This window comes from Schistocerca nitens, chromosome 5, assembly GCF_023898315.1.
Source record: "Schistocerca nitens isolate TAMUIC-IGC-003100 chromosome 5, iqSchNite1.1, whole genome shotgun sequence".
NCBI classification, from domain to species: Eukaryota; Metazoa; Arthropoda; class Insecta; order Orthoptera; family Acrididae; genus Schistocerca; species Schistocerca nitens.
In genome coordinates this window covers 100561277-100577746 of record NC_064618.1, presented here as the reverse complement: position 1 = coordinate 100577746, position 16470 = coordinate 100561277, and the positions used below count along the sequence as shown (strand labels likewise).

Here is a 16470-nt window from a genome sequence, read left to right as displayed (position 1 = left end):
TTGCTGAACTTCTCGGTGAAGTGACCAACAGTAGCTCCCATCATGTTGGTGTTCCAGCGGTCTTGGTAGTGTTTATCTGTCACTAATTTTGGATGAATCAACAAACAGCCTCCAATCTTCCTTTTTGTATTCAATACCAAACTCATTCATCAGTCCTGGGATGTCTGAGCAGTACACTAAATCACATTCTTGTTGAAAAAACTTGGGAAGTTGCTGCTCTCTCTTTCTATACACGTATATGCTGGTTCCAACTGCCAATAAGTTCTTTTCTTTTAATCTAGAGCCAAGCAATTCAGTTTTTTCTTTCGTTAATCTTAGATCCCTAACCAAATCGTTAAGCTTGGTCTCAGTAAACAATTTGGGCTCTAGACTTTCTATATTACAATGGAATTCATCATCATCTGGTTCATCTACATTAGATTGTACATCAGAAAATACTTCCATTGGAATAGAATTTAAATCATCTGGTGGTTCAGGAACCAGCAAATCTACACCATACACTGATTGGATGGCAGACGGAAGGTTAGGGTAGCTTATTACCTTCTTGTTTTTCGAATTATGGGCAGTAATATCAACACTGCAAAAGTAGCAATCATCGGAATGATTTCTTGGCTCCCTCCATACCATAGGAACAGAAAATATAAAGGATTTTTTCTCCTTTTTGGACCATTTTCTCAGATCTTCAACATACACATAACATACCTTATGCACTGCCCAAGATTTATCTTGATTACCAAGTTTAGGTCCAAAGTACGATAGATAAACCTTTTTCACAGAGTCTGTAATGTTTCTTTAGTGTTTTTTAATCACAAATTCACCACAGATATAATAAAAACTGTCAGTAGAGTTTTTACAACCACGATTAGACATTGTACTGAGCACATGTACAGGAAATAGGTAAGTGAGGTTAGGTTGACAGTAAACAAAACACCATCTGCTAACATAAAAATTGAATCAACCTTTTTTTTTGCCAGCAAATGTTTTTCAGCAGTGCTACCAACATCATCTACATTCAATACCCTCCTTTTTAAATTATTTTAACTATATAAAAGCTGTTAAATTCTATAAAAATAGATCAATTTAATAAATGTAACTGTAAAATGTGAAGAAATGGTGGATATACAGTTTTTTAAATATCATATTTGGATTTCCCCCCCTAAAAAACATAAGAATAAGGTATTTTCAGCAAAAAAAATTTCCATTGTTGGCCTGTATTATATTCAAATCTCAGTGTAATATTGACTATAAACCTTTGATACACAGTTCTGACTAATAATTCTGTTAGGTCACAGCCAGATCTGAGCTAAGATGATGCTGTCACTGTAGGTGATGATTACAGAGTGGGCTGAGCTGTGTTGCACTTTGATGTAAGTAAGCTTTCAGCAGTGTCAGCATATGGAAACTCTAGAGGGCAAGCCTATACAATACAGACATCTCATTTGTTGTTATGTCTGGCAGCATCTGTCTTTAGCTTCAGATGCTATAGTGAGGTATCAAGTGTAACCTGAGACCTCTCTCTTTGGTTGGCACCACAATTTCCCAGTCACACTGTCATCATCAGTAAATTCTGGTTACATGCTAAGGCACTAATGTTAGTATCCATACACTTGTGGATGCACAGGAACTGTAATTGAGAGTATCAAGTGAAAACTGGAAATCCTTGTATCCATTTTCAAATGTTCCATTACAAAATAAAACTCATTAGCACTGCCTTATTTTAATTGTTGCATCACTGCAAAGATGGGTGATATAGATATTAGTGCCAATAGCATAGATGAAATTGCTAAAATCGATGAAAGCTTCAGGTCCTGATGGAATCTCTTGCAGATTCTACACAGAGTTTGTGACTGAATTAGCCCTCTTTTAATAATTATATACTGTGCCCTATAGTTAGTAGCAACCACAGGTCACATTTGACTGCAAGAAGGAAAGCAGAAGTGATCCACAAAACTATTGACCAATATCCATGACATACGTTGGCTGTATAATCTCACAAAATATTTTGAGCTCAAACATAATAAGGTATCTTAAACAGAATGACCTCCTTTGCGTCAACCAGCATAAATTCCAGAAACGTTGGTCATGTGAAACCCAATTCTCACTTTTCCTACATGACATTCTGAAAGCCACTGATCAAGGCAGTCATGTAGATTTAATATTTCATGACTACCAAAATGCATTTGAGTCAATACCACATCCACACTTATTATCAAAAGTATGACTGTATGGGGTATCAAGCAGAACTTGTGGTTGGAGTGAGGATTTCTCAGTGGGATGGACACAACATAATATCTTGGGTGGAGAGTCATCAACAGATGTAGAAGTAACTTCAGGAGTGCCCAGGAAAGTGTGTTCAGATCCTTGCTTTATATTAATGACCTTGCAGACAATATTAATAGTAATGTCAGACTTTTCACAGATTATGCACTTATCTATAATGCGGTATTGTCTGAAAGAAGCTGTACAAATATTCTGTCAAACTGTGATAAGATTTCAAAGTGGTGCAAAGATTGCTCCTGTACTGTAAGTCTACAGAATTGTAAAATAGTGTATATTAAGTGTAAATCTAAAAGGGATTTGCTACAGTAACTGTACTTCACAAAATGGTGGATATGAAGAGAAAGCTTTTCAGAGCTGTGCTCACTGAGTGCTTCCTGAGTTCAGCACTTAGAAGATTGAACAAGTTTACTAAAGACTGCCTACACTACACTTGTTCATCCTCTTCTTGAGTACTGCTGCATGATGCATGATCTGCATCAGCTAGGATTGATAGAGGACATCGAAAAAGTTCAAAAAGGGCAGCTCATTTTGTATTATTGTGAAACAGGGAAGAGAGTGTCAGAGATATGATACAAGAGATTGGGTAGAAATCATTAAAATAAAGGTGTTTATTGTTGCATAGGAAGAAATGATCAATGTAATAAAATAAGTGAAATCAGAAGTCTCAAGGAAAGGTTTAAGTGTTAGTTTTTCCCGTGCAGTGTTTGAGAGTGGAACAGTACAGAAATAGCTTGAGGGCAGTTCGATGAACCCTCTGCCAGGCACTTAACTGTGAATTGCAGAGTAGTGATGTAGATATATTTGTATGTAGAGGTGAGTCAGATATTTGATATTGGTTTTTAATCTTTTCAGATTGGTGTTTTCAGTGTACCTACCTTAATTGTCTGTTCTCAGTGGGCTGTGGTATCTCATGTCATCCCTGATATGAATTTTGTTGATCATTTACCCTTAGCACCAGCAGTTTGTTTGAATTATGTTGCATTCAGTAACTCACTTGTTAATCCTCTGAAGAATATGATTTAATCATACTATCCATACATAGCATTTTTGACAAATGTTGACTCTTTTTGCTCAGGTATTGTAACAATATAAGACACTTTGCTATGGCATATTATATTAAGTATAAATCTAAAAGAGATTTGCTACAGTAACTGCTTGTCTTCCTCTGCACAGCAGTGGCAACTGATTCCATGCTTGGCTGCTACTTTTGCGCTGAAAATCGTCTCTGATGCCTTTTGCGAATTGATAACAGATGTCCAAGTAAAATCTTTCCTTGGAACAAATAAAGAAGAACTGGTAAGGCCATTATACTTAATGCATCATTACTTATTCAGCAAATTATTATGTATTTATTAAACTGCTGTGCAAAATCTGTTATAAAATTATTATTTGAAGGGGCCTGCAGACTATAGAATTGAGACTGTTGATAGCAACAGAAATAAGCAATAGTTTTAAGCTTTGATTCAGTCCACAGATTGAGAGTATTATTGATACAATCACATGATTATTTAAACCTATTTTCTTTTTTCATTTATTTTAATTTTCTTATGTATCTTGTTATAAACCGGTATAGGATAGTATAAATTATTTATCCTTTTTCATATTTCTCAAGATAATAGCTTGAGAATTTTCTATATGTTCTTCATAACATTTTCATTACTTTTGTATTTGCTTCAAGGTATAGTGATGTGATCATTTCATTTGTGTATGGCAAATTAGATATACAAGGGTGGTTGGTAGGTGGTAAATTTCCATGAAAGAATGGAACATTTTTATTGTGCCTTCATGGTTGGTAAGCTTGATTCTTCCGAGAAACATATAAATAATTTCAACAATGTACAATGTGCAGTTAATTCCTGAAAACTGTCTGAATTGCTCAGCATGTCAGTTGTGAATGAAAATGGAGAAAACCAAGTTTTGTGCAGTTATTAAACATTTTCATTTGAATGCTTGGACCACCGCAAAAATCGAAACAGATCTGTATCATGTTATGCAGAATCTGCACTATCACTGAAGACCATTTACTTTTGGATTAATGAATTTAAACATGGTTGGACAAGTACCGATGACAAAGCACACTCTGGCCATGCAATTGAGGTCACCACAAACCAGTGACAAAATCCATGATATTGTAACGCAATACTGCTGAATACAAATTCATGAAACTGCAGAGGCTGTAGGCATTCCAACTGTGCAAGTGCATAATGTAATCTATGAAGAAGCCGTATATGAGGTGGGTGCCACAATTCCCTCACAGTCAACCAAAAGCGCATCCAACACAACATTTCAACACAACCTCTGGTGATATTTAATTGCAATTCAGAAGACTTCTTGTGCCAAAATGTCACTATTGATGAATCCTGAAGCCATCATTAAACACCAGAGTCAAAATGGCAGTCAAAACAATGGACAAGAAGATGCGTACAGAAGACCAGTTTGTTAGCTGGTAAGGTGATGGCCACTGCTCTCTGGGATTCCCAAGAAATAATCCTCTTTGATTACTTGTAAAAAGTCAGAACCATAATTGAACCCTAATATGCTTCATTGTTGGAAAGCCTGAATCTTGTGTTGCCTGAAAAAAGACCAAGGTTGGCACACTATAAAGTGCTGTTTCACCAGAATAATGCACCATCTCACACATCAGCATTAACAATGGTGAAAGTACAAGAATTGGGCACTGAATTGGTTCCTCGCCAACCCCATTCATCAGGTGAACCTCAAGTGATATTATCCTGTTCCCTAACTTGAAATGAAGAAATATTCATCAAATAAGGAAAAAATAGTTGCAATCAATGAGTATTTTGCAGAGTTTGGCAGAATCTATTTTTATCATGAGATGAAAAAGCTTGAGGGCCACTACACAGGATAGGGTAGCATGGAGAGCAGCATCAAATGAGTCTTTGTATTGAAGACCACAAGAACAACAGCAACTTCTCCAACAAAATATAGTGTAACTAAAACCAATAAATCATGGGCTTTGCTACATGCATATTTATGTCTTACAATAACTGAGAGGTTTTTCATGTGTAGTTACATCATAAAAATGATTAAACTTACAATTAAAAATTATGCTTTTACATAAGTTCACACATTGAAAAAGTCATACAACAAATGGAAATTCTGTTTGTATACTTTATATCATCCTGAATGTGTTTTTATGTATAAAATTTCATGATAACAATTACATTTAAAATATTAACTTTATTTTTAATTACAAAATTGATTTTCAAACCAACATTTATATAGACTCCAGATTTGGTATTGAATTTTATTCACCTGTCATTCCTAACTTAACTTACATTCTTCTGAAAAGCTAATTTAGGAACTGATGAAATGCCGATTTTTCTACGAAAGTAAATTTATATAAAATAATTATTTGAAAGCCAAAAGTGAACCTTCTTGACCATAAAGTAACTATAAAATCATATGCGGGTGTCAACATGATTGACTGTGTTAGTATTTATCTACTAAATACATGTTCTACATGGGATCAGTGTATCAGGATGAAAATCAGTGCTGGCATCAATGAGTTCATAATGTTATTTTCTGGTCTGCCATAAAGCATATACCTAGGTTTAGTAACAGATAAAGTGATTAAAAAAAGATATTTAACATGTGCCCAAATTAACAAAAGAATTAGTCTGTTGACAGTAAATGTCAGAAGTTGATGACAGGCAACTTCAACAGTTGGTAGACACTGAGAATGGAAAAGTATGTAAGATATTCACAAGCTGCTTCTATTGTTCTACTGAAGGTATGTGAATGACAGTTAAAGAGTCAGTAGATGAAATAGCAGATGAAACCCAAGGTTCACTGAGAACATAGATACTTAAGGATTGTATTGTCTGTAAAATACAACTCACAGAAACCTTTGCTGCACTTGGTAGTGAGCTGGTAAGGTAAGAACCGCTTCTCGACTGACAGTAGCCAAGGCTTGGAAATACACAGATGCGGTCATCGAAGACTGCATGGGGCACACAGGTAATGAGAAGAAAGCACTGGAGAAGAGAATTTGTCAGACTAGTGACTGGAAAACAGTGATTGAGGAGGTGAGCTGAATGGTAGTGAGTTATGTGGGATGTGGATTTTGCTTGGGGCTGCAGCTGCCCAGCTTCCAGTGTACACTAGAAGCCCCATGTCCAGCTACTAAAAGATACCTGGGTTGACAAAACATAAATTGAGTTCTACTTCCATTAAACCTACAGAACTTACAAATAAACCAAAATCATATGTCAATAAAATGAGTGCACTGTATTTAAGCAGATGACGGTATGATAAAAAATTAAGAAATTTGTAAGGGCTCACATAAATGATTGCTTGCACATGACAATTATAAGAATCTGTAGAATATGAATGTATATAAGTAAATTCACAAACAAGATAAATGTCAAATGGTAGCTGAGTGTGCCAGTTGGTACCACTGACCATCTTTCTATGTTGCAACAGATTTTTACTGTACCTAACTATGCAAATGTGACAAAACTTGAAATATAAATTAATAGAGGGAAACATTCCACATGGGAAAAATATATCTAAAAACAAAGATGATGTGACTTACCAAACGAAACCGCTGGCACGTCGATAGACACACAAACATACACACAAAATTCAAGCTTTCGCAACAAACTGTTGCCTCATCAGGAAAGAGGGAAGGAGAGGGAAAGACGAAAGGATGTGGGTTTTAAGGGAGAGGGTAAGGAGTCATTCCAATCCTGGGAGCAGAAAGACTTACCTTAGGGGGAAAAAAGGACTGGTATACACTCGCACACATACACATATCCATCCACACATATACAGACACAAGCAGACATGTCTGCTTGTGTCTGTATATGTGTGGATGGATATGTGTGTGTGTGCGAGTGTATACCCGTCCTTTTTTCCCCCTAAGGTAAGTCTTTCCGCTCCCAGGATTGGAATGACTCATTACCCTCTCCCTTAAAACCCACATCCTTTCGTCTTTCCCTCTCCTTCCCTCTTTCCTGATGAGGCAACAGTTTGTTGCGAAAGCTAGAATTTTGTGTGTATGTTTGTGTTTGTTTGTGTGTCTATCGACGTGCCAGCAGTTTCGTTTGGTAAGTCACATCATCTTTGTTTTTAGATATAAAACTTGAAATATTCAATACATACATGTAGTGTAAATGCAGCATCATATAGCCTCAATAAATTCATTTCTCCTGATATGTTAAATGTTCAGATATAACATATATATCGTATTTAATTAAGCAAAAGACATATATCATTTGAATATGGTGCAACACATGTCATTTCTGAAAACACCATTGAAAAAGAGCTCAAAAAATGTTTAGTTTAATTTGCCCAAGTTTACAGTTGTAGATAAATATTTTATGATATTTTATTATTTCACATCCTGTGTGTGTGTGTGTGTGTGTGTGTGTGTGTGTGTTTAGTTATTAGTGAACCAGTAGAAATAGGATGATGTTTGTGGTCGGTAAATGACCAATGACAAGATGGACTCCCCCTATATATTAGAGATAAGGCAATTTTATTGGAAATTTTATTGCTGAGCCACATATTTTATATTCAGGAAGTGCACTGAAGCATGATTGAATGTGTTTGTACGTAAGGGAAAACACGGGTCACTTTCTGTCCATCACAGTTTCACTATTGACTCTCTATCCTTTTCCTGTATATATCTCAGTCATTGAGTGGGGCATATTAGTTGAAGTATATCTACTTCTCCAGTTTTCTTTCTATTTCACCTCAATTCCCATTTCTCACCATTCCTTCTCAAGTTCAATAACACACGCAGTTCATGTGTTTCCTCGTGTCCTACTTGTTGTCTCTTATAATATTTTGGCGTTTCTCTCTGTACTTATCCTGACCACATATCCCACAAAAATTACCCTTTCTATTCTTATTTCTTCTGATGTTGTCCTGGTAAAGCTATAAAGCTCTTGTCTAGGTATTCACAGCCATCTGTCAGCACCTCCTTTAGGGCCCCGTATTTTCCTCTATTTCTCTCTTCTTTCTCCTCCCCCACCATGTCTTTTTAATGTTGTCCTCTCAGCCACATATAGTACTGCATTCCTCACTGTAGCCTTGTAGTGTCTAATCTTTGAGTTCAACAATACATTCTTTTTATTGTATATTTTCTGTCGTATTGTGCAAAGGTTGTACTCAGTTAATGGTCATCTGAACTGACAATGTCGCTGAGAATGGTGCACCAGACAGGCGGTTCCTGTGGTGGCGTTCTTAAAGTGAACAGCTAGCCAGAAACAACGTCCATAATATAGCAAAAGTTGCCATAAGTGACCACAAACAGTCCAGGGAGCAATCTCAATCGAAAGCATACCCACAGGCAAGGTCAATCACACTGCTAGTCAATGGCGTGTATCAAAGGCTCTGAAGAAGTAGTGAGATGGAGTGACAAGCATGGGCCCACAGTATTTACTAGCACTCTCGTGACCTGCTTGTGGCTGCAGTGGCTCCCTCCCCGGAGTGAGCTGCAGCCATCCCTAAGTACCTCTGACCTTTCCTCCATCTTTGAAAACATAATGTAGCTGGATAGATAAAAAATCTACTCACCGAATGGCAGCAGGAGAACACACACATATAAAGGTGAAGGAGAAAGTGGCTCCTTCATGTGGCAGAAAGGTTGAAGGTGAAGGAAGAGGAAAGAAGGATCAAGGAAAAGACCTTTCAAGGGTTGGGAAATGGGGAGAGTTTGGAAAAGTCATCCAGAACCTTGGGTCAGTAGAGACTTGCCAAATGGGATGAGAAGGGAAGACTGATTGTTGGAGACTATACTGGATGAGATTTGAAAACCTGAGAGCTTAGAGGTGGAAGATTGAGTAATAAGCTCGACAGAGATTACTGACAATATGTCATGCAAGAATTAATAAGAGTAAAAAGCTAAGTGGAAGTGGGAAGTCGGGGGAGATAGACAAACAGAAAACAAAAATATGTAGAAAACTAGAAAGGAATGAGGAAAGGAATAGTTACTGAGATAAGATGCTGAGACTGAAGAAATTAATGTAAATTAAGGTCAAGTGTGTCATGAGAATTGAGGACATGTTGGAATGCCAGTTCCCACCTGTGCAGTTCTGAGAAGCTAGTGTCTGGGGAAAGAATCCAGATGGCATGTGTGGTAAAACAGACACTGAGGTCGCAGCTTTCATGTTGTAGAGCATGCTGTACAACTGGATATTGTTTGTTGCCAGTATACACCCTCTGTCTATGTCGATTCATACTGACATAACTTGCTGGTAATCATACTAGTGTAATAGGCTGAACAGTGCTTACATAACAGTTGGTACATGGCATGTGTTGTTTCACAGATGGCTCTCTGTTTGATAGTATATATCTTGCCAGTTACAGGACTGATATATGGGTGGTAGGAGCATGCATAGGTCAAGTCTTACAGTGGCGACAGTCACAGGAGTAGGAGCCATAGGGTAGAGAAATGGGTGTAGAAGGAGCGTAGGGTCTGATCAGGATATTGCAGAGGTGGGGATTTGGTGGGGAGGGATGTTGCAGGGTGGATGGGTGGGGGGTGGGGGGGGGGGGGCAGGTAACTACAGAAAGCTATTTTAGGTGTGGCGACATTTCAGGTCATGAATTAAGAAGTAATAGGCTTGTCAAAGTAGGTGATTAATACATTCAAGACTAGATTAATACTGAGTGACCAAAGGTTAGCTCCTAAGTTGTTTTTTGGGTTCAGCGGTGTCACAATTGATTGCGATGGCTCAGGAAATTGGCTTTTAATATAGGCTGGTGGGTGAGGTAATTACTTCCAGTGAATGCTGAGGTGAGAATAGTGCTGTAATGTTTGAAGAGATTTCAGGATTGCAGCCGGTCATCATAAACTACATTCCATAGCTGTACTACTATAAAGAGTCTGCATCTGAACAATTACATGTGCCTCAAAGGCTTAGGCTGTATGGGAGGGAGTGTTTGACATGGAAAGGTTGGCACCTGTCAGAATGTAAGTACTGGTGTTTTTCAGTAGGTTTAATGTGAACAGAGGTGTATATAGCTGATCCTCACTGTATCATCACTGTATATAACCCAAACCAGGGCCCCATCCAAGGAAATATTGGCATAGGAAGGGACCATCCTGGTTCCCATGGCCCTACTCCTGATCTGTTTTATGTCTGTCCCTGAAAGGTAAAATAGTTGTTGGTAAGCATAAAGTTGACTAAGGAGAGTGGGAAGAACATCATCAGGTGGCCACTTGAGAGGTAATGTTCAACAGCAGACACACCATGTACTTGGTTTTTTTTTTTGTATAGGAGCGAGGTGGCATCAGTGGTGACAAGCAAGGTGTATGGTGAGAGTGGGATGGGCACAGATTTCAGATCATCTAGGTCTTTCATATAGGAGGGAAGTATTTGTAGTACAATTTGCAAGCGTTGATTAACTAAGGCAGATATACATTCTGTGGGTGCTTTGAAGACAGCAACTATGGGACACCCTGGATGATTGTGTTCATGGTTCTTAGGAAGAAGGTAAAAGGTGTTGGTGCATGGTTTGCAAGGGGTAAGAAGTTCTATGGATTGAAGTGTTACTCCTTGTGATGATCCTGAGGTTTTAAGGAGGGACTGTACATCAGATTGTATCACAGGGATGGGACATTGATGGCAGATGCTGTATGCAGAGGTACCAGACAGCTGGCATAGCCCCTTGCTTATATACGCCCATTGGCCAAGTACCACAGTCAAGTACCCTCACCTGCCAGAAGGATAATGATAGAGTCACCAGTTTGTAGGGAATGAAAAGCCTGGATTTCTGCAGAGGACAGGTTGGGGGCATCCTGTAAGGACCTGAGGAAGGATTGTGAAGCAAAGCTGGATGTTAGGAATTCTTGGATGGTTTGTGGGGGGAGGGAGGGCATCACATCCAGTTGTGGTACTGCTGGTCCCCCAAAAAAACAAAGTAAGAGTACACCTCTTATCACTCCATATTACCCTGATATTGAATGTATTAATCAGGCACTTTGACAAGCCTGTGACTTCTAAAATCATGCCCTGACATTGTGACCACAACACCTACAATAGCTCTTTGTTGTCCAATCCCCCATCCACCCAATCTCCAAAATATCCTGATTAGACCCTGTAAGACTTGACCTATGCATGCTCCTGCCATCCTCATACCTGCCCTGTAACTGGAAATATACACTATCAGATGAAACAACAAACCTCACGTACCAGCTGTTATGTAAACGCTGTTCAGCCCTTTGCATTGGTATGACTACCACCAAGTTATCAGTCAGGATGAATGGACCTAGAAAGAGTGTGTTCACTGGCATCACACAGTATCCTGTTGTGGAATTCCGCAGGTGGGAATGATTTACTTTAATTTCTTTGGTCTCAACATTTTGTCTCGTTGTCACGCTAACTATTCCTTCCTTCACTCTAGTTTTCTATATCTCTCCATTTTCTGCCTGTCTATTTTTCCCCACTCCCCACCTCTACCACATACAATGCACTTAGCTTTTTGCTTATTAATCCTTGCACAATGTTTTGCCAGTAATCTCCATCTGGCTATATTATGTTCTCTTCCACCTTTAAGCCCTCAGGTTTTCAAATCTCATACAGTGCAGTTCCCAACAATCAGTCTTTCCTTCTCATCCCATCTGACAAATTTCCCCTGACCCAGGTTCTGGGTGACTTTTGCAAACTCTCCCCATTTCCTAAACCTTGCCAGTCCTTTTTCATCATCCCTCTTCCTTCCCCTTAAACTCTACAGCTACAGGGAGCCACTGGATCCAGTAGCTTGCAAATTTCTTTAACCTTTGTGTGTATTCTCCTGCTGCCACTTGGTGAGTAGATTTTTTATCTATCCAGTTAAATTGTGCTTTCAAAAGCTCATTATTTCTTTTGTGCATCTCCCATCGGCATCAAGGTCATTAGAGATGGAACACAGGTTTGGACTGTGTCAATGATGGGGAAGGAAACTGGTCATGCACTTTCAAAGGAACCATCCTGGCATTTACCGTGAGTGATTTAGATCTTATGGCCAGACGTCGGTTTCAACTATCATCCTCCTGACTGTGAGTCCAGTGAGCTAATCACTGTGTCACCTCGCTCAGTATCACATATTGAAGTATACTTCCTTGGTCATACAGAAGGCTGACCTTATTTTCTTCATGTATATATGCAGATTAAAGTGGCGTTTGAAAATTTGTAACTAGGCTCAGATTTTAAACTGGTCTCCAGCACACTAGGCATATGCACTAATCACCACTCTGGTCCAGTGGCTTTGCACAACTGCAGGGAATATCCAAGCACACCTCCCTTCTGAATCCAAATTCCCATTCTCACCGCAGCCCACTTGGTTTTCCTCTTAAATATGAACACTATTGCAGAGGCCCTCTAACTGTATTGGAATAGCACCTAGGCATCAAATGAAATGGAGGATCCTGCCTGACTCCCAGGCATATATACATTAATCAAATGAAACTGTATGATTCCAGAGACTCTTTCAAGTGTCAAATATGTGTGATGTATCTAAGCAGACTAAAGTGACAAATGAAAATTTATACCAAGGCTGGGATTCAAACCTGGGTCTCCAGCTCAGTAAGCAGATGCACTAACCACTCCACCTCCCTGGAACAGTGGCTTTGCACAACTTCATGGAACACCCTAGCTTACCACCCTCCTCAGTCCAAATTCCCATTCATGCATCAGCCCACTTGGTATTCCCCCTAAGCTCTAACAGCATTGCAGAGGCTCTCCAACTGTATTGGAATAGCAACAAAATGGGGGATCCTGCCTGAAACTCAGGATAGGTGCTTTACTCAATTGAAACTATATGGTTCCAGGTCTCAGGGAGCACCTGCAGAAGACAGGGAATCATGCTGAAGGAACATTCTGCAAGGTTGATGTGAACAATGACAGAGGACCCGATTATTCAACATATTACTGGGAATGCCTGAAAAATTGTATGGTTCCAGATCTATATACAGTGAGTCACGTAAAATGTAACACCCTTTTATTTTGTGAATTGTTACACATATCTAAACACAGTTAGCGGAAAATGTTAGATCTCTTGGGGCACCTTTTTTTTTGTTAATGTTTTTAGCACTAGTATAATCAGAGCCAGTCATGACAAAACTCTACCATCTGGTGAGCAAGATGTATGAGACAGGCGAAATACCCACAGACTTCAAGAAGAATATAATAATTCCAATCCCAAAGAAAGCAGGTGTTGACAGATGTGAAAATTACCGAACTATCAGTTTAATAAGTCACAGATGCAAAATACTAACGCAAATTCTTTACAGACGAATGGAAAAACTGGTAGAAGCGGACCTCGGGGAAGATCAGTTTGGATTCCGTAGAAATGTTGGAACACGTGAGGCAATACTAACCTTACGACTTATCTTAGAAGAAAGATTAAGAAAAGGCAAACCTACGTTTCTAGCATTTGTAGACTTAAAGAAAGCTTTTGACAACGTTAACTGGAATACTCTCTTTCAAATTCTGAAGGTGGCAGGGGTAAAATACAGGGAGCGAAAGGCTATTTACAATTTGTACAGAAACCAGATGGCAGTTATAAGAGTCGAGGGGCATGAAAGGGAAGCAGTGGTTGGGAAAGGAGTGAGACAGGGTTGTAGCCTCTCCCCGATGTTATTCAGTCTGTATATTGAGCAAGCAGTAAAGGAAACAAAGGAAAAATTCGGAGTAGGTATTAAAATTCATGGAGAAGAAGTAAAAACTTTGAGGTTCGCCGATGACATTGTAATTCTGTCAGAGACAGCAAAGGACTTGGAAGAGCAGTTGAACGGAATGGACAGTGTCTTGAAAGGAGGATATAAGATGAACATCAACAAAAGCAAAACGAGGATAATGGAATGTAGTCAAATTAAATCGGGTGATGCTGAGGGGATTAGATTAGGAAATGAGACACTTAAAGTAGTAAAGGAGTTTTGCTATTTAGGGAGCAAAATAACTGATGATGGTCAAAGTAGAGAAGATATAAAATGTAGACTGGCAATGGCAAGGAAATCGTTTCTGAAGAAGAGAAATTTGTTAACATCGAGTATAGATTTAAGTGTCAGGAAGTCGTTTCTGAAAGTATTTGTATGGAGTGTAGCCATGTATGGAAGTGAAACATGGACGATAACCAGTTTGGACAAGAAGAGAATAGAAGTTTTCAAAATGTGGTGCTACAGAAGAATGCTGAAGATAAGGTGGGTAGATCACGTAACTAATGAGGAGGTATTGAATAGGATTGGGGAGAAGAGAAGTTTGTGGCACAACTTGACTAGAAGAAGGTATCGGTTGGTAGGACATGTTTTGAGGCATCAAGGGATCACAAATTTAGCATTGGAGGGCAGCGTGGAGGGTAAAAATCGTAGAGGGAGACCAAGAGATCAATACACTAAGCAGATTCAGGAGGATGTAGGTTGCAGTAGGTACTGGGAGATGAAGAAGCTTGCACAGGATAGAGTAGCATGGAAAGCTGCATCAAACCAGTCTCAGGACTGAAGACCACAACAACAACAACATAATCAGAGATATTGAAGCAAGTACTTTTTGTAATGGAACTGTATACTCTTTATAACTGCATTTGATAGCTCTTGAGAGGACAGTTACAATGATATAGTGTTTGTCAATGTTGATATTGAAACCTGCCATAAAAAAATTTGAGAAATGTTGAATTTTGGAGTGCCATGGCCGGAAATGGCATTAGTGGTGCAAACACTGCCAAAGATGTGTCTTGGACCAGGCTGCATAATTATATACCATAAGGTAGGCCTGCACTACAATAAAGCTTTATTTCTGCTTGAACCAACTTATGACCTGGATGCAGGTTCACTTACAAATGTTTAATGTGGAAAAACAACATGGGCTAGAATCTAGTGTATCACAAAGGGCTTAGGAAAACTATTTCACATTTGTGTATCAGCCCAGATTTACATAAGCTGAAACAGAGAAATCAACTGTTCATTCTTCAAAAATAAAGAGGTCTTATATGCTGCAAAAAGCAGCTACTGTATTAAATATCTAAATGTTAGAAGGAAGATTTGGCCTACCTTTTCCTCTATGTGGCTTTGTAACTCTAAGATGTAAAATGCATGCTGTCAGACAACTGTCTTTACCTACACTGCTCTAAGTTATATCATATGGGATACATTCATTGAGCTGAACATTTTATTAAAAATACTTTGGTGGCCGCCTGTACAGCGCAAAATAAATATTTGCCTTAACGAAGCATCATTTCATGCTAATTGTAAGTGAATAAGGACAGTGTTACCAGTTATGTGCAGTGCACACTGGCGACTTATCTGACATTGCAATGTGATTTAATACACAGATAAATGAAATAAACAGTTTACTGACAATGATTTGGTAACTAACCACATCACATAACATAAATTTTGTCTTCCAAAAAAATAACTTTATACTTTATTGAAGCATGTGTTCAAACTGTTGACCATGGACTGAAAGGCACATTTGCAATCACCGTTCAAAAGAATGATGAGCAGATGTAATTACAGTGGATGATATGGTAGAGCATACACTGGCAGTTTGATGACACACATCATCTGGAGCAGATGGGGCTTCATCATACACTGCATCTTTGGGTACCCCCCCCCCCCCCCCCAAGAAAGAAATCAAGAGGAGTCAAATCAGAGGTCATCGCAGGCCATTTCACAACAGAATTTTGTCCTATCCAATGTCCAGGAAAGTTTTCATTTAGTATTTTTGTTTCATCACAGGATGAATGAGTTGGACAACTGTCACGTTGCAGCCACATACACTGTCAAATACCTGGTGGTACATCTACTAGAAGAACCAGTAGAATGTTCGTCAGAAAGTTTGTATATGAATGTCCATTTAGAATGTCTGAGATGAAGTAAGGTGCCCCAGTGTAATTTTCTATGATGCTGCATCTTATGTTTACACTCCATGGTCATTGATGTTGCACCTGATGAAGCCAGTGTGGATTTTTGTCTGCCCAATAGTTCTTGTTATTCAAATTTTGATTAGCAAGATTAGTAACCATTGCTTCATCAGTAAAGTGTACATTTTGGAAAAATGTAGAATCGTCTCTCAGTTGCTGAAGGACAAACCAATAAAATTCTGTACTGTGTTCAAAATCACAGTCATCAAGTGCCTGATGTAGTGACAGGTGATATGAATGGAAGTTCTGTCAATGCAGGGTGCAAATGACACTCATCTAGCTGATTCCACATTCCTTGGGAATATGCCTCATACCACT

The 16470-nt window shown here is 38.8% G+C and overlaps 1 protein-coding gene across 1 annotated transcript in view; it reads left to right on the top strand.

The window, feature by feature from the left end:
• Positions 1–16470, top strand: part of LOC126259366 (peroxisomal acyl-coenzyme A oxidase 3-like) — a 290296-nt gene that overhangs the window by 159887 nt on the left and 113939 nt on the right. Inside the window, exon 8 of the mRNA XM_049956106.1 lies at positions 3454–3576. Within this exon, the coding sequence (XP_049812063.1) occupies positions 3454–3576 (123 nt within the window). The remainder of the gene's footprint in view (positions 1–3453; positions 3577–16470) is intronic.